Genomic DNA, 25,319 nt, shown 5'->3' on the forward strand with positions numbered 1-25,319 from the left:
CCATTGAAGATCAAAGGCAGATGGTTGGGATTCTCTTGTTTGACATGGTCATCACCTGGTGCTTATGTAGCACAAATGTTACATGCCACTGGTCAGCCCAAGCCTGGATGTTATCCTGCTGTTTACTGGCATGGGTTGCTTCATTATCAGAGGAGTTGTGGATCTAGCTGAATACTGTGGAACTGTCAATGAACAGCTCAACCACTTACCTTTTGATGGAGGGAAGTTCAGTAATGAAGCAGAGGTTTGTTGGCCAAGGATACTCTCTTGAGGAACTCCTACAGCGATATCCTGGGGCTATGGAGTAGCCTCTGACAACCATCCTCCTTTGTATCAGGCATGACACCAGCCACTGGAGGGTTTTCACTTTGAAGTCTCAAGTTTTGTTATGGCTCCTTGGTGACATACATGGCAGAGGGATCCGTGACCAGGGGACATAGATTTAAAGTAATTGGTAGAAGGATTAGAGGGGAGCTGAGGAGAAGTTTTTTCACCCAGAGGGTAGTGGGGGTCTGGAACTCACTGCCTGAAAGAGTGGTAGAGGCAGAAACCCTCAACTCATTTAAAAAGTACTTGGATGTGCACTTGAATCCAGAAAGGTAATCCGGAAGGCAAACGGAATATTGGCCTTTATTTCTAGGGGGATGGAGTATAAAAGCAGGGACGTCATGCTACAACTGTACAGGGTGCTGGTGAGACCACACCTGGAGTACTGCGTACAGTTCTGGTGCCCTTATTTAAGGAAGGACATACTTGCATTGGAGGCAGTTCAGAGAAGGTTCAGTAGGTTGATTCCGGGTATGGAAGGGTTGCCTTATGAGGAAAGATTGAACAGGTTGGGTCTATAGTTATTGGAGTTTAGAAGAATGAGAGGAGATCTTATTGAAACATACAAGATTCTGAGGGAACACGATAGGGTACTTGCTGAGAGGATGTTACCCCTCATGGGGGAATCTAAAACTAGGGGGCATAGTCTCAGATTAAGGGGTCGCCTGTTTAAGATGGAAATTAAGAGGAATTTCTTCTCCCAGAGGGTCGTGAATCTTTGGAATTCTTTACCCCAAAAAGCTGTGGAGGCTGAGTCATTGAATACATTCAAGGCTGAGTTAGACAAATTTTTGATCAGCAAGGGAGTCAAAGGTTATGGGGAAAGGGCGGGAAAGTGGAGTTGAGGTAAAAATCAGATCAGCCATGATCTCATTAAATGGCGGAGCAGGCTCAAGGGGCCGAATGGCCTACTCCTGCTCCTATCTCTTATGGTCTTATTGAAGTGCTGGAAAGTGGGATTAAGCTGGATAGCTCGTTTTCGGCCAGCATGGACACGATGGGCTGAATGGCCTCCTTCTGTGCCGTAACTTTCTATGATTCTATGAATGCTGCCTTGATGCCTTAAATAGAGGAGTCACTACCTCTAGTATGTGGTTTTTCAGCAATACCGCTGGGTTGTTGTCATGGCCCACAGCCTTTGCTGTGTCCAGTGAATTCAGCCACTTTAATGTCATGTAGAGTGCAATGCATTGGCTTTACACTGGCAACTATGATAATGGGAGCTTGGAAGGAGGCCAAGTAAGATCATCCACTTGGCACTTTTGGCTGAAGACGCTTGAAAACAACTCAGCCTTAATCACAGTTGAGGATGGGGATGTTCATGGAGCCTCCTGGTTTGATAGTGATCAAAGAATGAGATATGTGCTGGACTGTAAGGTTAACAGGTGGCCGTGTCTTCAGCCGTCTAAGCCTCATGCTCTGGAATTCCCTCTGTAAACCCCTCCATCTCTCAACTTTCCTCTCCTCCTTTAAAACCCTCCTTAAAATCCACCCCTTTGACTAGGCTTTTGGTCACCCCTCCTTGGTTCCATTTTCGTCTGATTCCGCCTCTGTGAAGTACCTTGGGACATTTGTCTATGTTACAGGCGCTGTATAAATGCAAGTTGTTGTTGTTGCTGCTGCTGCAGAATGTGGTGGTATACAATTCTGCTGCTGCTGATGGCCCGCAGCGCCTCATGATGCCCAATTATAGGCAGCTAGATCTGTCTTTGGTCTGTCTCACTTAGTACAGTGGTAGCCCCTCATTACACAATGGAGGGCATCCTCATGATGGAGATGAGACTTTGTCTTTACAAGGTTGCGCAGTGGTCACTTCTACTAATGTTATCGTGGACAGAAGTGTCTGCAACAGGTGGGTTGGCAAGGATGAGGTCAAGTAGGTTACTCATCTTGTTGGTTCCTCATCACTTGACACAGGCCCAGTCTGGCAGCTATATCATTCAGGATTTGACCAGCTTGGTCAGTTGCAGTACTACCGAGCCACTGTTGGTGGTGGACATTGAAGTCCCCCAATCAGAGTGATTCTCTGCCCTTGCTTCCCTGAGTTTTTCCCAAGTGCTGTCCAACATAGAGGAGTACTGATTCATCAGTTGAGGTGATGCTTTAGGTGGTCATCAGCAGGAGGTTTCCTTGACCCTGTTTGATCTGAAGACTTCCATCGTGTCCAGAGTCAATTTTGAGGACTCCCAGGGTAACTCCCACCTGACTGCATACCATTGCATTCCTACCTCTGCCCTGCCAGTGGGACAGGATATACTCAGGGATAGTAATGGAGGAGACTGGAATGTTGGCTGATTAGATATGATTCCATAAGGCTTTTGCTTAAATAGTCTGTGGGGCAGCTCTCCCAACTTGGGTACAACCCCCACCCCCCCAAATCAAGTAAAAGATCATTTGAAAGTTAATATAGAAGCATAGAATTTTACAGCACAGAAGTGGTTGTCGTGTGTGTACTGGGCCTTTGCCAGTGACTTCCATTACTCCAGAAAGTAGAGGAGAATTGAAATAACGAGCCAAAATAGATCATCTGATTACAAGATGCACAACAGGTCAAAGCGTTAAAAACATTTCACAAAGCAGTGTCTTAGGAGAATCACTCACCATTTGTTTTTTTTGATTTCTTTTTCATTTTCCCATTGGAAATATAACATTCACTGCAAGAGCAGAACAATGAAAGTCTCAACCTTGCAGGCAGAAGTGTTAAGCAATCCGAAACAACTTCTCCAAAATGTCTCAAGCACCAACACAATAATGATTGAATCCATCTTTTGGATGAGATGTTAAAGATCCCACGGCACTATTTCAAAGAAGAGATGCCCCCCCACCCCCACCCTGCATTTGAAAAGTCTGCTGACAGGTTGGGGCCAATTTTAACCTAACTCACCCACTGGGAAATTGGCGAGATCGGGTGCAATGCTGGTTTTACACCCTGCCTGATTTCACTCTCGATTGAAGTCAGTGGGGAGCAATATTGGATGGGGTTAAAACCAGCGTTCCACCCGATCTCGTGGGTTTCCTGCCCGGTAGGTTAGGTTAAAATTACCCCCCTGTTATCTTGGCTCACAAGTAAGAAAATGGCCACTTCAGTTAGGTGTTGGAGGGCACCTGGTACGCCTGGTAACATACCCCAGCAAAAAGTCAATGGAGCCGATATTCCTCCTGCTCCTTTGCCCGGGCAACTGAACAGGCACAACTTGCACAAAGCGTATTGTGCCTGCCGAGGCTTCAGAGTGCCCCAGATTTGGTGGGTCGGCCTCCGGGTCGCACCCCCAGCCCCCTATCGTGGTATTATGCCTGGAAACAGGGGCGGGAACTTAGGCACAGCTACAGGCCCGAGTAACTGGCAGCTGAGAGACTGGACATCAGGTTCCAGGCCTTCTGGCTGCTGTTGAGCTGATGTTTGGAGGGGTGCTGCAAAAGAAGGTATGATTTACCTGTTCAGGCCTTCCTTGCTTTGCTTTCTAGCCCCCTCAGATCAGAGGATCATAAAGGTACAACGCTAACTTCTTGGGGTGCCCCTCAAATTGGGCACCCTTCTTTTTGCACAGTGATGAAACTGGGGTAGGAAAGCCAGGGATGCCACTTCCCATCTCACCTCCATGGCTGTGTTTGTCCTGTGCCTGTTATAGGTGCAGGCCCGGGGCCTCAGGGCAACACAAAGGGGCCGGAGACCTGGTATGACAGGCCGATGCACCCACCCCCTATCACCTTTTGCTCTCAGTGATGCCTGAAAATGGAGCGAGAGAGAAATATCGGGGCAAACGTCTTCATGAGAAGAGGAGCAGAAAAAATGGGCAAAAAAAAACTATTAGATGCAGCGCTAGAGAACGAGAGGAGCAGCTTAGGGCAGAATTCGAGGAGACCTCACTAAAAACAAATGCTTTTGGTTCTGGAGGGAGGAAGATAGAAACTGCATCTTGTATTACAAAGTCTCTACTTACGTAATGATTTCAGCGTTCTTCTCAGTTTTAGGGGGAACATCTGGAATGACCTCCTTTTCTATAGTTGCAGGCAAGTCTTTATCCAAAAATTCGATCAACGCCTGATTGATAAAGTCTGCGTCACAAATCTTATTTATCACTTCCTCCAAAACTGTTGGGAGGGTGAACAGTAGGAAACGAATGAATGCTTGACAATAAATGTTTCTTTACCTCACTATTTTCAATGCATCACATGCAATATGAATACATTTTTAAATTAATAATGCTTCGTATGCAATATTACTACATTTTTAAGAGCCTATAGTTTCTTCCCCAGTTTTCTCCCCTCCTCTCCTGAATGTGCTGACTCATGTTGGAGTGCAGTTCCACAGACACTGCCTGGTCTCTATTATCTCACCTATGCTTCACATGTGAGCCTGGACAGTGAAATCTGCTTGACTATTCAACCATAGGGGGCACCACCACTAAGCCTAGTCCTGCCCTGATTCCTATGTCCAGATACTCGTGCATTTTTCCCCAGGACATTTCTCCTCCGACATCTTATAGCAACAATCTCTATTATTCTCTACAATTTAGAATTCAAACTTTAAAAATACGCCAGTTCTAACTCCAATGTCTCTCAATTCGACATCTAAACAAGTTCCAGAAAACACACAGCACATGTTATCGAGCTCAGTTGGTAGGCTGTTGAAAAGAGCAGTCATTTGCATTTCGCTCAAGTCACAGTTATCCTATTCTAAGAAGCTTCTATGAAAATTTGACTCAACCCATTATAAAGAGATTTTGACCAAATACCAAGTTAATATATGCATAACAATTCCCATTATGTGCTGGTATGGTTATTAGCATTTGATCTGCATCATCCCATAGCATATAACAGACTCTACTTATGGCACTATATTGGACTTAAAGGGGTGTGGATCTCGTGCAGCCAGCAGCAACTCCCAGTCAATCCGACAAGTTTACTCTCAGGTTGTGTGTCAGTACTTAGCTAAGCACAATATAAAAGCAGCTATGGCAAAATGGAAATAATAGAACATTATAGACACAGCTAAAATGAAAAGCTCAAAAAATTGTTTTAAGATGATCAACAATTAATAGTAAGTTTTGCTGAGTTCACTTAATTGCAGAGTTTTTAGGTCAACAAGGTCCACTTTCAAAAAACACATGAACAATAATCTCATTTTAAGTTTCTTTCAGGCTTTAGTTCAGCCGGTGCTGGTACGTGCCTTTCAGTGCAACAACTTCCTTTATTAACTGTCGGTAACAGTTTACGCTCCATAGTGAACCTGGAAGTAGATTGCAAATCAGGGCTTCGGAAGTGCTCCTCAGAAAACACATCTCCTCATCTCGAGTCTGGAAAATCTTCTCTCTACAACAATACATAATTATGAGTTTGTTTATTTTTAAAAAAAATTATTTTATCTTGTAACACTTCAAAATAGATTTTTAAAATATTTAATTTCATTTGGTTACAAGTAACTAATTTAATACCTCAAGGAAAATCTAGCATTAAATCCCAGTCATATTTTAGAATTACCCCATTGAGACCCTCAGTGCCTACAGGCACTGCATCCTGTGGTACATATTTTTTATTTTCATGATACATTAATAGGATTAACCCCAGTATATAATGGCAATGGGGACTGTATATGAATGTGAACGATATAATGATAACGGATCCAAGTATGAATGAGGATTAAACTGTGTGCATATGCATCTTCCATTACACATTATGCTTTGTTGTCAGTCATACCTTAGCTTCAAAAACAAAGAGAGCACATTCAGTATATGAGACTACACCCCTCTCCATGTACTACAGGGGCTGAAAAAGCTCTGTCGCTTAATAACTGATTGAGAAAAAGTTGACATTGTTATGTAGGCAAATGCAGCGGCCATTTTGTGGCAATAGAACCAGGGGGAGAGATGAGGAGAATTTTTTTTACGCAGCGAGTTGTTACGATCTTGAATGCATTGGTGGTGGAATAAGATTCAATAGTAACTTTCAAAAAGGGAATTGGATAAATACTTGAAAAGGAAAAATTTTCTGGGCTATGGGGAAAGAGCACGTGATTGGGACTAATCAGATAGCTCTTACAAAAAAGCTGGCATCGGTACAATGGGCCGAATGGCCTCCTTCTGCACTGTATAATTCTATGAGAATGCAGAAACACTAGGAGAATTCTCTGCTCTTCTTCAAACAGTGCCCTAGGATCTATTAAGATCCATCTGCACCACCGAAACAGGCAGACGGAACCTCAGTCTAATATCTCAATCAAATGCTGGCACCTCAGACAGTCCAGTGCTTTTCAGTATCACACTGAAGTGTCAGTTCAGATTGTATGCTCCAGTACTGGAGAGTGACTTGAACTCACAACCTACTGATCCAGAGGCCAGAGTGCTACCAAATGAGCTAATCGGGGACACAGTGAACCTAACAAGAGCAAATGGAATCAGAAGCCAGGTGGGCTTGAGGAACAAGTTACCTGAGCATTGGCACCTTTCCTGCCTGTATACAATTCCACTTATACACAACCTTCTGCTTGGCAAATCAGAGGTCTGCATGACTGGGCTTGATTTCAATTGAAAGTTGTAAATTTCTTTTAAGCTTTTCTTATCTCTTAAGGTGGTTTGTAGTACATGAACAAGAAGAAATAATGTGTACAGAGAAGTAGATTATTACTGATTCAATCACATGTCATAACTTGCATCAAATTCTTATAAAAGACACATTTCTTTGACTAGATCTGGGCCAGAAATGAAGCAAGAACCTCAGTTCCAGAAATCATTGGCAATATGGTGTCACTAGCATTGGTAGTTACAAAGGCAACACTTTATATAATAGCCAGGGCACATACTTAAGGGAAATTTCTTTATTCCTTCAGTCATCAGTTCTCTTTTCTGAGCCGCTTCACGTCTCAGAATTAGGAAATGCCACCTTAGGCTGAATGTGGCAGGTCGCAACACTTCAGGTATGTAGGCCAAAGGTATGCAAATAATTCCCAAAATAGAAATGGGGGAGGAGGAAAGGGCTCTGAGGTGGGGCTATGCAGAGAAGGAGCTCCATGCAGAGGAAGCTTAGTGATGACGGAATGGGTAATGGATACAGAAATAAGGCTGCAGTTTCAGTTGGTCAGGATCAGAAGTTCTTACTAAGCTGTAGGAAGCTTGGCAGATTTTAACTAACTAATACATATGTCATTAAAGGGACAGGTAATTTGCAAAGTCACGTGGTGAATTTCAATGCAGAAATAGTATTTCACCAGAGCTAACAGCTTGCTCAGATTTAGAACATACTGACTAAAAATGTAATGTAATGCAATAACAGAACAAAACAAAGCAGGTCTCAGTGCCCCTGGGCTAGGGAAGAGAAATTCAGCTATGGTTCCTGCTCTTGATTGCTACCCAACTATGCCTGCTAGCTGTGTTGCCCCTGCTGGAAAATAGCCTGCAGAAAGGTATTGAGTCATCTTCACGGCTCACACATGAATAATAGCCATCTGGGTGAGGTACCAAGGGCAATTGGCACTCATCATCCACTACCTCAGCAAGCAAGGAGTCAGTGCTTGCCGGAGAGGAAGGAAGAGGAGAAATTGTGGATAAGAACAAAGGTGAGAAGAAAAAAAGAGCAGTCGCATCTGCAACTTTTGTCAGCACTTCCCAACTGCCGTCAGTGTTGGTCCATGCCAACTGAATGGTCAGTCCACCCACAGCCAATTCAAATGGCAGACCTGATCTACGTGCTGCTGCTGACTGGTGTCAGTTTATATTTACTGCCAACAGCACATGGCAATCAGAAGCACCCTGGAAATCCACCACCTAAGGGAGGTCTTGGTGCCTTCAATAGCACTGGCATCACCAAGTTTACCTATGATGGTAAGCCCACCATTGGAAGCAATCCTATAAAGCAAATAGGGAAGGAAAGCAGCAATCGATGAATGACTGGGTTACTACATACAAACATTACACTCAGTTATGAGACTGATGCTGGTTAAGTATCCAGATTATAGGTGTAATTGAGAGCCAACCAACAATAGTACAATATAACGGAGAGCTTAACGTTTACACAGCACCTTTCACTGGTCAAAGTGTCACAATTTCCTTTATAGGACGAGCGTGACACGAGCAGGAAATAGGAGAGAATTTAGGGGAAAAGTTATATTTTGGAGGGGACTTTTGAAGGAGGGAAGAGAGGTAGCGAGCTGAAGAGGTTTAGGGAGAATATTGCAGAGTGCAGGGGTCGAAGATTGGGATGATGGGTGGGCAGGAACTCATGCTAGATAGAATAGAGGCTGCAGAGTTCTGTGGTGTTTGTATGGGGTGAATCTAGGTAGGCAGGTGAGGACAGAACTGGTGAAATCAAACTTTGAGGTGACAATGGGACGAATGAGGGTTTCAATAGCAGTGCAAGTGAGGTAGGCATGTAATGGAAGAAATTGGTCTTGGTGATGGAAACCATGATTGAAGTTCAGTTCAGCTCAGGATCTAGCAGAGTACCATAGGAATTCCAGGCCTTTGGGAAGACCTGGTAAAAAATGGACCTTCCCAATGACCAGCCTTCATGAATCCAGCAAGTTTACCTTGGATTTGCTGCTGGTTTCAGAAGTCCCGCGCATCATAGCCAGTGGTCCTAGCCCACCACTAAGTGCATTATAAAAACAGTTCTAGGTAGACACTTCAGTAAACTCCCCAAATAACAATGCATTTTAAAAGTTACGTAGAATTACATAGAATTTACGGCACAGAAACAGGCCATTCAGCCCAACTGGTCCATGCCGGTGTTTCTGCTCCACACGAGCCCCTTCCCACCCCTCTTTATCTAACCCTATCAGCATAACCTTTCTCCCTCAAATGTTTATCTAGCTTCCCCTTAAATGCATCTATGCTAGTCGCCTCAATTACTCCATGTGGTAACAAGTTCCACATTCTAACCACACTCTGGGTAAATAAGTTCCTCCTGAATTCCCTATTGGATTTATTGGTAGATTTATCTTATATTTATGGCCCCCACAAGTGGAAATATTTTCGCTACATCCACCCTATCAAAACCTTTCATAATTTTAAAGACCTCTATCAGGTCACCCTTCAGTCTTCTCTTTTCTAGAGAAAAAAGTTCCAGCCTGTTCAGTCTTTCCTGGTAGGTATAACCTCTCAGATCTGGTATCATCCTTGTAAATGTTTTTTTGCACCTTCTCCAGTGCCTTTATATCCTTTTTATAACATGGTAAAACAAACTATAAAGATTAATGAAACAAATTTGTAGGATGGAAGGGGGCTTTTTCTCCAAGTTAAATCCTCAAAAATCAAACAAGAGCTTGTTTATTTTTGCCTAAGTGTCAGATTATTCAGTACGCACATAAGTGAACTGATCAGAAGCCACTTGTTTGGCCTCTGAACACACCAACTACATTACTATGATGCCATTAATACATATCAGTGTAATGAAAATAAAGTTTCCATTCTGCATCAAACAGGGAAAATGTCTCTATTTTATGTTATACTGTAACTAGAATTACAATTGGAGTTGTCTCCTTACTGAAATTCAAACTGACAAGCTGATGTCAGTGGGAAAACTGGCCAGATTGATTGATCTGCTTAATTACCAGTTCAAGGTAGGTTGGGAGGGGGGAGGTGGGAGTGTTAAATTTGCCCTGGTTGAGGCTTTAGAAGGTGCCAGAACCAGATGATGGGTGTCCAATTATACATTAGTATGCTGTATGATTGCCTTGTCTTGGAACCTTCTTTGAAGAACCAGAAAATTGCATAAAGTTGTGGATTTATCCTACAATTATTAGTTCAGTTTCGCTCCGTCTGATTGACAGCTGGACTCCATGAATAAGACAGAAATGCTGTCTCACCCATTTAGGAACATTGCTGTGGAAAGTCTATGAACGACAGTTTCCTCTAAGAATTTTGCCTATCATAAGAAATGCACTTCTGAAGAAGGTACTTTATTCCCTTGTGCATAAATGTAATTTATAGCTTTGAAAATATTACCAGAGTCTGTAATGATCTTGCTTATAAATAAAACTGACTATTAGTCTGAATGCAACAGTATGACGTTGTAGTATTTACTGCCTTTCGGAGTACATAAGAGGACACGGAGGGTTACTACCACATTTTGGAATGCTTGACAATTTTTCTACAGAAAGGATTTGGAAAAAAAAATATTTAAATGTTGGGGCTTTAAATCAAAGTGTATTCACACATGTTTTAAAAAGGCACAGAGACAAAAAGCAGTTAAAATGCTAATAAGGTCAGCTTCAATGTTGCTTCCCCAAAGGCTAAACAATAAGCAATTCATTAGCGTGTCTCGGTAATCAGTAAACACCTTACACCCAGTAGTGAGTCACCTGACGAAGGAGAAAGCCTCCGAAAGCTTGTGATTTTCAAATAAAACTGTTGGACTATAACCTGGTGTTGTAAGATTCCTTACATTTCTGATTGTGAAGATAAGGTGATAAAAACAGAGACAATGACATAGGCAGTCAGCCAGGTTTTTAAACAGAAACTGCAGGGGCAAAGCTTTGGCCAGGGTCAGAAGGAGTTTGCAGGAGAGTAGTTAGGAGTTATTTTGTTTAAGTCAAGCATGGTGACCTACTGATGTGGGGGAAGTGTAACATGTTCATAATTTTTGTATTATTGCAAAAAGATAAGTTGTATTGATTGGATTAAGTGAATCCAATCATGACTGTTGGTCTGAATGTTCACTTGCTGTGACTAATGATTCTTATCTGGCCTCAGCTTATTGGGTGTCCACTTTTGAAGAATCTGGAGAGGCATATGGGACACATGAGAAAGACATGAATTTCCCATTCAGATCACAAGGCGCCTAGACCTCTGGGTTACTCTAATGTATAGTTAGATACCGGGTAATTTGGGTACACCCCTAAACACAAGACACTCAGACTGCTTACAGGAATGACTAGTACCACTGTTTCCAAGAGAATATCTAGAGAAAGACCCTAAATTTGTTACAGTAACCAACATTATACTGTAATTAAGGGGTAATTGTTAATCCTGTGGCACTCTATTCCTCATACAGTACACAAGATGGTGCATGTTCTGGTTCATAGGACATCCTATGTGTCAATGGAAATGGCCAATTTGCTGTGAACACAAGTTAGAAATGTTGAGGGAGATTCTGAATCCTAACAAGTACCCATCACTGAAGAATACAGAAATGCAGGATTTTGAATACAAGTGATTAAAAGGCGTGAAATTGTAGGTGATGTTGGATTTACTCTTATTTAACCACTGGATTTTTTAATAGAAAAAAACACACATCATACCTCTTTTCCTTCTTAGCAGTTCGCAAATGGACAGTAAGGATTCGAATCAATCCTGATTCTATGCTGATGAGGTCCAGGTTCCTGATTTTCTTGACTGCGTGATCCACTGTCGTGTTAAACTCATCAAGCAGGACACGGTAGAGCGGCTGATCCTCAGTGGGCTCAGGCGGATTGTACCACAACAAGATGAACTGTGAGTAACTGCAATCGAACACTAGAAGAAAAGTAGTAATACACTAAGACAAGGCTGAAGTGATCATATCAATCACTTTTACAGGTGGCAAACTACTGAGTGAAACAACACAAAAAAGCTGACACTGCTTCATTTGCATACACCCCTGATTAAATAGAAAGACATGCATTTATATAGCGTCTTTCATGGATCAGAACATCCCAAAATGCTTTACAGTCAATTAAGTACTTTATTTTTTCAAGTATAGTCACTGTTGTAATGTAGGAAACACAGCAGCCAATTTGCACACAGCAAGGTCCCACAAACAGCAATGTGATAATGACCAGATAATCTCTTTTTAGTGATGTTAGTTGAGGGATAAATATTGGCCAGGACACGGGAGAACTCCCCTGCTCTTCTTAGAAATAGTGCCGTGGGATCTTTTATGTCCACCTCAGAGGGCAGACAGGGCTTCGGTTTAATGTCTTATCCAAAAGACGGCACCTCCGACAGCGCAGCACTCCCTCAGTACTGCACTTGGAGTGACAGCCTAAATTTTGTGCCCAAGCATCTGGAGTGGGACTTGAGCCCACCACCTTCTGACTCAGAGGTGAGAGTGCTAACACTGAGCCATGGCTGACACTCTAAATAATATCTTAAATAATTAGAACAGCTAACTAGTCCCTTAAAAAAACTTTCAGTATCAGAAAGAGATTTTTTCTAATAAGAATGTTGGCTCTTGTACTTGTGTTTTTTACAGAAACTTTCTGCCAGCATTGTTTAATGACATTCAATGCACTCGGGGAGTCGAGTAGTAACTCAACCTTCTCCCTGAATTCTGGTTTGGCTGACTAGACACAAGATTTGCTCAGTGTGAATTATCAATGTTCAGTCAAGCTTGCAGTCTTGTACATGGATGAAGACTGTGAGAGAATACAAAACAAATATGGGCAGCAGATAAGACATGTTTGGACTGGTCAGTGATGACACATTCTATGCCCATGTCAATCTGGGTTAAATCCTGCTGACTGGTTAAAACAACATCAACAATTTATATCGCGCCCTTAATGTAGTAAAACATCCCAAGGTGCTTCGCAGGAGCGATTATCAAACAAAATTTGACACCGAGCCACATAGAGATATTAGGACAGGTGACCAACTTGGTCAAAGAGGTAGATTTTAGGGAGCATCTTAAAGGAGGAGAGAGAAGTGGAGAGGTTTAGGGAGGAAATCAAACATTTAAAAAAAGTGACTCTCTCACTTTTAATGCATGGTTCAAATTTCTATACAGTTTACATAAAGTGCCATCTTTAAAATTTAACATGTAATTTTTGGGGAATTCCTGCAACCAGCCCCACACCAGGATAACCACTAGTTCTTCTGGCTGAAAAGGGAAGGTGACATTTATGGTTGCTTTTATACTGGTCATAGCTGGATACCAACGCCACCAGCTCCCAGCACATGGGTCTCCAGCAGGCAGCTGCAGCTCCAATTAAAACTTGCCAGATTTGGAAATCTGCCCACTGCGAAGATCAGGTAAACGACTCTTCCAATATCTGCCTTCCACCCCCCTCCCAGTGACAGACTCCCAAAAGTAGGCACACACAGTGCAGCCTGCCCTGAATATTTCATTGACGACCCCCCCCCCAACCCAGGAAAACAGGACGGGGTTAGGCTGGTGGGCAGAAGTCTGGTCTCAACCCAGTTCCAGCAGGAACCTCACCGATGAGGAAAATTCAGGTCAGGAGTAGGCTAAGCTCCTTAGGTTTTCAAAGCATGATTTCTTGGAAGTGTCGGGTGACACTATAGTCAAATAGAGAGTAATTTACATCATAAATGGATAAAGATACAGTACTATATTTTCACTGGTATTAGGATGCTGATGAAGGTAGCACAGACCAGGTACTGAGAGTGCAGAATGTGTGTGTGTTTTTTTTCAACAATAAATGCCTGACAGCCATGTCCCATTCTGTCCATTACCAACAGCCACATGCATGCACTTAACAGTGGGATTAGAGGCGGAGCAGCCTGGAGAGTGAGGAGAATCAGGAAGTCTGGCTAGTAAAACAGAAAATGCAACAAATATACAGTAGAGTAGTTCATTTGCCCTATGCATGACAGTTAGTGCATGTACTAAGTACTCATTAAGATGTCGCCATTTTGTGTAAGAGCATTCATGGAACACACGCTAACTTCCACCCATGCTTCTTAAAATTGCTCATAGGGGTAAACGGCAGTTACACATTTTAATACACCTTAATTATTGATGTGACTGTTTGTCAAGGAGCAATTGAAGGATTTCTCCCTAAGTTCTGACTGCTTATTACAGAGAAGAGGTTATTGATGCCTTTTTAAGAGCTGGAGGAAGCAAGAAGTTGCATAAAGTGAGCTGAAACACAAAACCAGCATTTGGAACAGTTTTTCTTTCGATTCATTCTCAGGATGTGGGTACCACTGGCAAAGCTGGCATTCGTGCCCAACCCTTGGTGCCCTGAGAAGATGGTGGTAGACCTCCTTCTCGAACCATTGCAATGTAGCAGTTTGATACCATTGAGTGGTTTGGTAGGCCACTTCTGAGGGCAGTTGAGAGTCAACCACAGTGTGGGACCAAAGTCACCCATAGGCCAGACCGAGTAAAGATGGCAGGTTTCCTTCCCTAAAGGACATTAGTGATCCAGTTGGGTTTTTAATGACAATCCGACCGCTTCATGGTCACTTTTACTGACACCAGCTTTTTATTCACAGAATTCAAATTCTCAAACTGCCTGTTTGGGAATTGATCTCACGTTCTCTGGATTATTAGTCCAGTTTAGAGAAATGCATAATGTGATAAGCCACAAGCTGTTGCGATGGGAAATGCTTCACTGCCACTGAGACAACAGAGGGCCTACCCTTCAAATGGTAGAGCCTGAAAAGGGTTGGCATTGGTTAACGCACCTGCTGTGCATTTTCATTTCTTTTATTTCAAATTTCCAGCATTTGCACTTTTTGGTAATAGTGCAAATTCCCTCATCTGTGGCTTTGCTGGGAATGGGAGGTAGGGTTGTCATGGGGGCTTGGCAGATACACATTAAAAAACGCCATATCCTCAGGCTCCCTATGAGCAGTAACATGGGAGATCCACTAGTACACATTATATTAAAATATTCTATTGTAAGGAGTTTGGAGACTGCAAAAAACAATTGTGTGCGTTTAAAGCTAATTTCACCAACAGTACAGCACTGGCAATGTAAAGTAGAATCAGTAAATGGGACCTTCAAGCAGAAGACCTTCTCACTTTGGTTCAACTAGTATTTGTGATGTATCTAATTGAATACAAATAACCAACGTGAGCAATGCATTACAGCTAATTGAGGTTTTGACATTGGTAAGTTCCTGATCCGTTCTGGCGTCTCGCACCCTTGGATATCACCATCAGAGACTTCCACTTTTGCAATTTCCGTCCCACAATTTCTTCCCATTCACATTAATGGGCAGAAAATCACAGGCTGATGGGCACAGAAATGGGAAACCCCAGCCCACAAATGAGTTATTTTGCAGTTTCTCCGTTGTACGCAAGTTGGCCATTTTTTCTATTTAAAGCGCACCACAAAAACTTAAAAGGGCTGGTGATTCTCACAATCCCTATGGTATAAATGAAAGACAGTTCACTGTGTATTATAAACCAGCTAACATGCGACAAATGCTACTGAATTCTTTGAATATTTACCTTTTCTTAGGGATTGACGAAGGGATGGATCAAGTACTGTTGAACTGTGCTCTTTTCCATCAGTCGCATCCACATGATTGTTGGGTTGGTTTATTTCCTGTGTAGAAATTTGTTATGAGATTAGAATCCTAATATTGCATATGATCTGATAAGGAGTGGTTAATATGTGCAGGATACTTCGAAAGGTTATACTCCGTATCATCGATATGTACTGGAGGTTTAATGAGTAATTCCAAAGGCTTAGCAACCTAGAAGCTGATGTTAATTCCCATTCAAAATATTTCAGTACTTTGTGAATTGCTTATTCCATCCATCCAATAACCCTTTGGAAAATTAAGAACTAAAGTAATTCACTTTTTCTTTTATATAAAAGATACTGCATGTTTTAAATAGGAAAAATGTAATTGATAAGTTCACCAAAAATCCCTTTTTAAAATAAAAAGCATCTATCCATATATTTAAAAGTTTTGAGCCTCATCTACATCTGTAGCATCACATCTTTCAAAGGTATTGCACCTGAAAGTGCAGCCTCAAAAGATGTCACACCTCCAGAGTGACTGGTATCCATCAGGAGGGATGCGGGCATAAGAGGGGTGACGATCCTAGGCAGCGGAGGCACTCTGGTCAAGGCCTCCCTGTACATGGACGACGTCGCTGTCTTTTGCTCGGATCAGCTGTCGGTCCGCAGATTGAGGAGCATCTGCGACCAGTTCGAACTGGCTTCGGGGGCCAGGGTAAATCGTAGCAAGAGCGAGGCTATGTTCTTTGGGAACTGGACCGACCGATCCTTTTTCCCCTTCACCGTCAGGTCGGATTACCTGAAGGTGCTGGGGATCTGGATCAGGGGCGCGCACCAAAAACTGGGAGGAGCATATTGCCAAGATCAAGCAGAAACTGGGACTGTGGGATCGATGATCCCTCTCGATTGTGGGCAAAAACCTGGTCATCAGGTGGAAGGTGCTCTCGGTGTTGCTGTACGTGGCGCAGGTCTGGCCCATACCTCGCTCCTGCGCCGCGACAGTCACCCGAGCCATCTTCCACTTTATCTGGAGATCAAAAATGGACCGTGTCCGCAGGAACATGATGTACAAATCTCCAGAGAAAGGGGGGAAAGGCGTGCCCAACGTTGTCCTCATCCTGATGGCCACCTTTGTGTGCGGCTGCATCAAGTTGTGCATAGACCCTCAGTACGCAAACACAAAGTGTCACTACGTGCTGAGGTTCTACCTGTCCCTGATGTTGAGAAGGATGGGCCTGGCCACGCTGCCACGGAACGCTCCGTCCAGTTGGACCGTTCTGCCCCACCTGTCCTTCATGGAAAAGTTTGTGCAGAAAAACACCTTTGACCACAAGGCGATCAGCAAGTGATCCGCACGTAACGTCCTCGAGACCCTGTGGGAAAAGGAGATGGTGGATCCTGTCGGTTGGTTCCCCGAGCAGACTGTCAATGTTATTTGGCAGAACGCCTCATCGCCAGAGCTTTCAAACAAGCACCAAGACCTAGCTTGGCTGGTGGTGAGAAGGGCCCTTCCCGTCAGATCCTTCATGCACTCCCGGAGTCTCAGCGCCACAGCACGCTGTCCCCGAGGAGGCTGCGGTGGAGACGAGACCGTCGCCCATCTCCTTCTGGAATGTGCCTTTGCAAAGAAGGTCTGGAGAGAGATGCAGTGGTATCTGTTCAGGTTCGTCCCAAGCTGTTCCGTAACACAGGATTCTGTGCTCTACGGGCTGTTCCCAGGGACGCACACTGACGGACATCAACTGCTGCTGGAAGACCATCAACTCGGTGAAAGACGCCCTTTGGTCTGCCCAAAACTTGCTGGTCTTCCAGTGCAAGGAGCTGTCCTCGACCGAGTGTTGCAGACTGGCACATTCCAAGGTCCAGCACTACGTGCTCAGGGACGCACTGAGGCTGGGTGCAGCCGCCGCAAAGGCTCTGTGGGGAAAGGCAACTGTTTAGAGCCTTCCCGCCACTGTATACCGAGGGGCTGAAATCTGGGAAAAACCCCTCGGGCAGAATGTAAAATTCAAATTGATGTAATGTATCTGTAATGAATCTGTAATGAATCACCTGTATTGATTGTGATGCAATGAGGCACCCTAGAGTGTCATGAACGGAGTGTAATTATGTCCAATGTGTTCATTGAACTGTACTTGATGGAACCTGCAAATTGTATAATCTGTATTGTGTACGTTTGGAATGAGATATGACAACTGTATTGTACATATTGTTGCAAATTTTATGAATAAAGCATATATTTTGAAAAAAAAACTTTAACAGGTGACTGGTTATTTAAGCTGACCAAATATCCAATTGATTGAATGTGAACAAATCAAAAGTGTCAAAAAGGTGGAACAAGTAACCAACAGAAAAACTGAGCAATCAAATTCCTTAATTTTTTTTAAAATCTAAAGCTACCATTCAGGAACCAGCAAGTACCATAAAATTGATATTGGCTACCATTTTGCTTCTTCATTTTAGCCAGAAATATTAAAAAATGTAATAATTCTGCAACAACAAAAAAAAATCTTAGTAAGCTTAACCAAAAACTTTATAATTTAATGTTAAAATGCTAGCAGGAAGCTTCAGATTGCAGTGCAGCATATTATCTCTCCCTTGAGGGGGTTATGCAACTCTAACTTGGCTTACCTGCTGCCAGGTTTGGGGTAGATAAGATTCCGCTCGTGAAATCTATTTTGCAAAAGCACACAGAATTGCTTCTTAGAATGATCTTAACTGACCTACGTTGTGTTAAATTGTCAGCCTCAGCAGGGACTACACAGAATAAAGGAAGTGACTTGACTCTGCAACCCTGTTGCACAATGCCCACTCATTCTGATATTCAAGAGTGCTAGTGAAGGCCATAAAAACTGATCGATACTACTTCGAAACCACTATATATAGATAACATAAGTTAAAACTCTTCTTTCAGTCTTCAGAAAAGAAAGTGCAAGAATTTAAACATCAGATCAAAGGAAATATCATAAGTGAATAAATCTATGCAAAATCCTTCTATCAGAGGGGAACTGTACTGCATCCATTAAGTTAAACTGCTTTGCCCTAATACTGTTCTTAATACAATTTAACCAACATTTTTACGGTCCTTCTCTCTTGGTCCTGATAATTATATTTATGGGTGCCACAACAATCTTAGACAATCTGTCATCACCTCTATTTACATATTTGAATCATGTGACATACGAGCAGAATGAGGGATAACAGATTCAATCTACTACCATTTTTGCTTAGCCTAAATTCCTTTTGCAGTATGTCATTTCTAACCCTGTGGATCCTAGAAATGTGTTTCAAGTAAGCCATTTCTGCCATTAACAATCTTTGTTCATCTTATGCCCTAAGGCAAGGGTGACCAAGTGTTTTCCTCATAGGTCATTTAGCACATCTCATGCAGTCTCAGGAACCACACAAAGACTAAATCCCCATTATATGTATATCTCAAGGTGTTGACACTAATAATTGTAAACAATTTTACAACACCAAGTTATAGTCCAACGAAATCGTTGGACTATAACTTGGTGTTGTAAAATTGTTTACAATTGTTAACCCCAGTCCATCACCGGCATCTCCACATCATTGATACTAATAGATATTGATGTTCTAAATAAGGGTTTAAGGGAATTAAGAACAACCTTTTCCAAACCTCCAGGCACACGAATTTCAAAACAGAATTAGAAGTGCAAATTGAATGGAGTAACCTGGGATATATGGGTGGCATTGCCAGGTCTTACAGGCTGCACGTGGCCACAGGTCATGCACCCCTGCCCTAAAGGCACCATGTTTGACAACCATTCAGAACAGATGAAACCAAACATTTCATGGCTAAATGTGAAGTTGAAACAGATCTAGGGTTATTAGTAAGCACTTAACATATCCAATCACTGTGGAACAGCAATCAACAAGCAAATAGAAGAGTGAACTAGCTGACAGCGTTAACTGGACTCAATTGGTACACTCTCATCTCTAGATAAGATGATTATAATTTCAAACTGCACACCAAGACTTAAGTGCATAATCTAAGCTGACACTCCAGTACTGTACTGAGAAACTGCTACATTGCCGTCCTTCAGATGCAATGTTAAACCAATTTCCTGTCTGTCGGTTCAAGTGGATGTTACAAAGCTGTGGTGTTGGTATTCTGCAAGGTTGGTGTCATGTGGGCCAAGGTCCTTCTTCATCCAAATCTTTCTAATTTTAATTTGGTAGAGTACAAGTCAACGGAAGTCATGCGCTGTTCAGGCTGCAACTTGAGAAGTGTGTTCAGTTTTTCTCTCCAATACAGCAGGGAAAGACTTGAGCCCTGGTGGTGATCCAGAGAAGAATCACAAGACTGATCCCTAACATCAGAGGACTGAGTTATGATGAAACTTGGAGGCTTTTCGGTCTTGAAAGGAAATAACAAAGGGGACCTCATGGAGATACAGAAATCAGTAACTAATATAAGTACAAAATAGGTGAATTTGGAACACTTCAAAATTAAGTCATGACTGTAGGACAATGGCCTCATAATTTAAAATTTGTGCTTGTGCCATTTATGGAGATCTTGATAATTGCATCCTACATTGCATTAAGGAATATTGGAGCAGAACACAGCCTTGCTTCACTCCTTTGGGTATTTTAAACCAGCTAAATTGCTCACTATTTATGTGGACATTACTTGCGGAAAGTTTGTGCATGCTCTCTAGAATTTTGACCATTTTCTCACCCAGTCCATAACATCAAAAGAACTAGATTGGCTAGTTGGCCGGAAGCTGGTGACTTTGTCAACACAGATAAAAAGAGCAATTCATTTAGGACGAAAAGATAAAATCAAGCAAGAGGATGTAGCTTTTGTTCAGTGTAAAAAAAAACCACTGGAGCACTGATAAACAATGAAGCAATAACTTGAATTCTAAAAATAATGTTTGCAACAAAGTTGGGTAGATCCAATGTTATCTTAATACATACCACATCAGTTGCTAAAATTGGTGACATGGAAAATTTTTAATCCCACTCTCGCCAGTGAAGACTGGGAGTCACATTGAGAGACTTAAAATACTAAAATGGGAAGGGTTTAAAAAAAGAAAAGCAACTATAGTAACATTTTGCAATGGGTTGAAAATTGGGTAACTACTAAACTTCTGCCAGACAAATAGTTCAGCTGTGGTAAATACTGAATACAATTTGAACATGGGAATTATCAGCTAAATGAGATGGATAATTTTCCAGTAAATAGAAAATGAAAGTCAAGACTCACAAATTGTCGGGTGCTAACGTAAGATTTAACCCCTGGTTGGTATTGGCAAAAGCCTTTAAACTAGAACAATTTGCATTTATTTAGCCCTACTCACATGGAACATCTCAGAGTACTTTAAAAGAAGGAGAGCATTAACTCTGAGCGGGAGATGGGAACAATAAAGGGTGGGGACAGAAAGCACGGTTGAAGAGACAGATTGTCAAAAGGATTTCATATAGGTGGCAAGAAGTGGATTTTGGGGAGATCCTAAGAGCAGGAGTGCAGTGACTGAAAGATTGATTTCTGGTGGGGGGGGTGGGGGGCGGATGAAAAGGGGAGAGGGTTGTCCTATGAGGAGAGATTGAGTAGAATGGGCCTACACTCCCTGGAGTTTAGAAAAATGAGAGGTGATCTCATTGAAACATAAAAGATTCTGAGAGGGCTTAACAGGGTAGATGCCAAGAGGCTGTTTCCTCTGGCTGGAGAGTCTAGAACTAGGGGGCATAGTCTCAGGATAAGGGATCGGCCATTTAGGACTGAGATGAGAAGAAATTTCTTCACTCAGAGGGTTGTGAATCTTTGGAATTCTCTACCCCAGAGGGCTGTGGATGTTCAGTCCTTGAGTATATTCAAGGCTGAGATCAATAGATTTTTGGACTCTAAGGGAATCAAGGGATATGGGGATCGAGCAGGAAAGTGGAGCTGAGGTCAGCCATGGTTTTATTGAATGGCGGAGCAGGCTCGAAGGGCCGTACGGCCTACTCCTGCTCCTATTTCTTATGTTCTTATGTAAGTAGGAGGACGAGCAACAATCCAGAATCAGAGGAGTGAAAATGCAAGGTGGGACATAAAGTTGGAGGCTGCAGAGGGATTTGAAAATGAAGGGAACAGGAAACCAGTGGATGTTGGCAAGGATAGGCGTATGGGACTTTGGGCAAGAACAAACTCAAACCACAGAGTTCTGCATTAACTGAAATTTGTGAGTGGTGGAGGAAGAGGTTTCAGTGAGTACAGCATTAAGTAAGAAATAATTCCACGAGGTGATAAGGATGTGGATTAGAGTTTGGCAGTAGAGGAATGGAGGTAGGGAAGAAGTGGGCTATGCACCTGGGTGGAAAGGCAGTCTTGGCAACTCACTGGATGTAGGTAAAAATGTCAACTCAGCGAGATTGATAAAGCTGTAGTCAGTGGCATAATGGTGCTAGCAGGAACCAGAAATGATGGCTTTGCTTTTACCAATATTGAGCTGAAGAGAAATTTGACCATCCTTGACTTAATGTTGGCCTAGCTATCCATGATCTGTGCAACAAAATATGGAAGAATAAACAATTCCAAAAGACTGGAGAAAGGCAACAGTCATAACATCTTTCCAAAAGAGAAATGCAATCTATGCCTTGCACTGAAAAATGTTGAATTGTCCAATAATTCAAATTAAGCACTATAAATAACAAGTGGGAAATTAGTGTTAATTTTTTTTTGAATTAATCAATTTTGAATTGAGGAGTAGGCAGTAAAACCGAGTGCAACAACCCAAAACAATAAACCAGTCCAGAGCCCGACAAAGAAACAAATGAGGAGACACACTGCCGTTAAGGAACAAACCTTCAGTTTACTAAGCGCTGCAGCAGAAAGCAAGCCAAACAGTGTAACCTGGAGTGGAGGACTTAGCCTTCTCAGTATCATTCGTAAAAATACAGGTTTGGCAATTCAAACCGTTAACAAACTGGATTCACGGCGTGGGTTCAGAACTGATGCTTGGTAGGTCCTTGATCTTTGTACTTCTTGACCTACTAGCTCATTATTTCTGTTGCTGAAGTATTTTGTCCAACTGTAGCACTGCATCCCTTTGGGTAACCAATTCTCTCGTTCAGAAATTAGGACAAAGGGTTTCCAGGAGTGCGTCTACATTTGAAACCCACCCTCGAACCTTTCTTGCAAACTACTGCCCCGTCTCCAACCTCCCTTTGCTCTAAAAAGTCCTTGAATGTGATGTTGCGTACCAAATCCATGCCACCTTTCCCACAACTCCATGTTTGAATCTCTCCAATCTCTCCACCCCTGCCACAGCACTGGTAAGGCCCTGATCAAAGTCACCAATGACACAGAAGGTTGTTATGATCTGGAACACACTACCTGAACGGGTGGTGGAAGCAGATTCCATAGGAACTTTCAAAAGGCAATTGGACATGTACTTGAAGAGGACTAATTTGCAAGGTTATGGGGGAAAAAGCTGGGATGTGGGACTAAATTGAACAGCTCTTTCAAAGGGCTCCTTCCGTGTGGTAAAATTCTATGACATCCACTATGACTGTGGTGCATTATCCCTCCTCATCTTTTTGACCGCACTGCAGCCTTTGACAAGGCTGACCACACCATCCTTCTGCAATGCCTCTCCTCCATTGTCCAGCTCAATGGCTTGGTTCCACTCTTACCTATCTAATCATAGCCATTGCATCTACAGCATTGCCTTCTTTTCCGGCCCCTGCACTATTACCTTTGGAGTCCCTCATGGATCTATCCTTTGCCCTCTCCTCTTCCTCATCTACATGGTGCCCCTTGACATCACCATCCAAAGACATGGGGTCAGGTAGGTACACATATAGGCGGATAACACCCAGCTCACCTCTCCACCACTTCTCTTAACCCCTGCGCTGCCTGTGTGTTGTCGGACTGCTTGTTGGGCATCCAGTCCTGGATGAGCCACAATTTCCACCAGCTAAACATTGGAAAGATGAAAGTATTGTCTTTGGCCCCCACCACTGATACAACCCCTCCTCCCCACCACTGTCTCAGGTTAAACCAGACGGTTTGCAATGTTGTGTCCTATTTGACCCCGAGCTGAGCTTCCGACCCCAAACCCACTGCATCACAAAAACCACCTACTTCCATCTCTGTAACAGCACCCATCTCCACCCCTGCCTCAGCCCATCTGCTGCTAAATTCCTCAGCCATGCTTTTGTTATCTCCAGACTTGACTATTCCAATGCTCCCCTGGCCAGCCTCCCATCATCCACCCTGCATAAACTGCAGCTCTTCTAAAACTCTGCTGCCTGTATCCTATCCCCCAGCATGTCTTGCTCATCCATCACCCTGTGCTCGCTGACCTACATTGGCTCCTGCTCCCCAAACGCCTCCAATTTAAAATTTTCACTGCTCAAGTTTAAATCCCTCCACAGCTTCGTCCCTCACTGTCTCTATAACCTTCTACAACTCTACACCCCTTCAAAAACTCTGCATTCCTCCAACTCTGACCCCTTGTGCATCCCCCCCACTCCCTTCGCCGCATCTTTGGCGGTTGTGTCTTCAGCCTTCCACGCCACAGATTCTGGAATTCCTTCCCTAAACCTCTCCACTTCCCTCTCCTCCTGGAACCCATCTCTTGGATCAACCTTTTAGTCACCCCTGCTAATATCTCCTTCTTTGGCTCTGCGTCCATTTTTTTTGTCTGAATGCCCTTCTAATGAAGCGCCTTTGGTTGTTTTTCTACGTTATAGAGGCGCCATATAAATACAAGTTGTTGCTGGGGAAAGAAAACACAAAATCTTAGCTTTTAATTTTCAATTCTGATGTCAACCGGCCCTTTCTTTTAATGGATGTTTACTGACCTGCTGTGTATTTCCAACATTTTCTGTTTTTAATATCTGAAAAATACTACTTGAAGTACAGATCCCCTCGAGAGCAACTGAACTGATTTTAGACAAGTTTCCAACCCTAACACACTAACAGCCCAACCCCATAACCCTTAACTCTAAACCCTAAATCGCATGGTGCCTATAGTCACTCCGCCTGAAGACAATACCGACCTACTTGAGACTGACAAGGTATTAGTGAACTGGCTCTTGTTTTGGCAGCATAGGTTTTTTGAAGACGGGGGGAGGGGGGGGGAAATAAGTCTAGTTCTTTTGATATAAACCTTGCCCCCCCCCCCTTTGATCCGGTTTGCAATGCACCGAGCCGCAGGCATCTTAACTCACCGCCGCGTCCTCTGTTTTCTCCGGTAGTTGCTGGTTGCCCCGGTCTCGCTCGTCCAAGTTCCCCTCGCCGACCGGAGGGGCGAGCAGCCACCAGAGACCGCCCAGCACTAGCAGGGACAGCGAGCTGGTGTCCTGGGCAATGCGAGAGGCGGCGGCGGCGGCAAACAGGAGCCCGAACAACATCACTTTAAAGAACATGACTGTGGGTGGAAAGAGAAAAGATTCGGTCCAATTTATGCGGTGCCTCGTCCAAGAAAGGGAAACCGTAACAATCATTGGCTGCCACAGCGGTTGGTTGAAACGTTTCACTTCCCACTTACCTCATGGAGAGAAAACATTGCAGGAAACGCTCAGTAGGTCAGGCAACATCTGGGAGGGAGGGGGATGAGTTAACATTTCAGGTATAACTCTTCCTCAGAACTCAGCTTTGTTCAACCTCTTCACCTTTTGTCAGTGGGTAGCACTCTCATCTCTGAGTCAGAAGGTTGTGGGTTCAGCAGAGCTCAAAAAAAAATCTAAGCTGATGCTCCAGCGCAGTACTGAGGGAGTGCTGCTCTCACTGGCTGGCACACTCTAAGGTCCAGGAGTACATGCTGCGGGACGCACTGATGTGAAGTGCAGCTTACGCAAAAGGCTGTATGGGGAAAGGCCACCGTGTGAGGTCATCCTGCCT

The 25,319-nt window shown here is 43.2% G+C and overlaps 2 protein-coding genes across 2 annotated transcripts in view; both read right to left on the reverse strand.

Moving 5' to 3' along the window:
* Nucleotides 1-4,807, reverse strand: part of LOC137332817 (sorting nexin-25-like) — a 39,931-nt gene extending 35,124 nt beyond the window's left edge. Inside the window, exons 1-3 of the mRNA XM_067996750.1 lie at nt 4,771-4,807; nt 4,269-4,419; nt 2,929-2,981 (exon numbers count right to left, since the gene is read on the reverse strand). Coding sequence (XP_067852851.1) covers nt 2,929-2,981; nt 4,269-4,419; nt 4,771-4,807 — 241 coding nt within the window. The remainder of the gene's footprint in view (nt 1-2,928; nt 2,982-4,268; nt 4,420-4,770) is intronic.
* si:rp71-46j2.7 (sorting nexin-25) lies at nt 4,425-25,183 on the reverse strand. The gene is made up of 5 exons (XM_067997257.1): nt 24,967-25,183; nt 24,647-24,846; nt 15,442-15,538; nt 11,561-11,774; nt 4,425-5,640 (listed from the first exon to the last, which is right to left on the reverse strand). Exons 2-5 carry the CDS (start codon nt 24,842-24,844, stop codon nt 5,472-5,474), a joined length of 678 nt encoding a protein of 225 aa, XP_067853358.1. The 5' UTR covers nt 24,845-24,846; nt 24,967-25,183; the 3' UTR covers nt 4,425-5,471.
* Between the last annotated feature and the right edge of the window lie 136 nt (nt 25,184-25,319).

The sequence above is a fragment of the Heptranchias perlo genome, chromosome 15 (genome assembly GCF_035084215.1).
Source record: "Heptranchias perlo isolate sHepPer1 chromosome 15, sHepPer1.hap1, whole genome shotgun sequence".
Taxonomy (NCBI): Eukaryota; Metazoa; Chordata; class Chondrichthyes; order Hexanchiformes; family Hexanchidae; genus Heptranchias; species Heptranchias perlo.

Bases quoted from the DNA above. Each gene is read 5' to 3' on its own strand.
- si:rp71-46j2.7 (XM_067997257.1), bottom strand. From the start codon at position 24,844: ATGTTCTTTAAAGTGATGTTGTTCGGGCTCCTGTTTGCCGCCGCCGCC. The intron at 11,775-15,441 runs GTAAATATTCAA...CTTTTCTTCTAG, and splicing joins TCGTCAATCCCTAAGAAAAG to TGTTCGATTGCAGTTACTCA. The intron at 5,641-11,560 runs GTATGATGTGTG...GTATTGTTGTAG, and splicing joins ACTGCTAAGAAGGAAAAGAG to AGAGAAGATTTTCCAGACTC.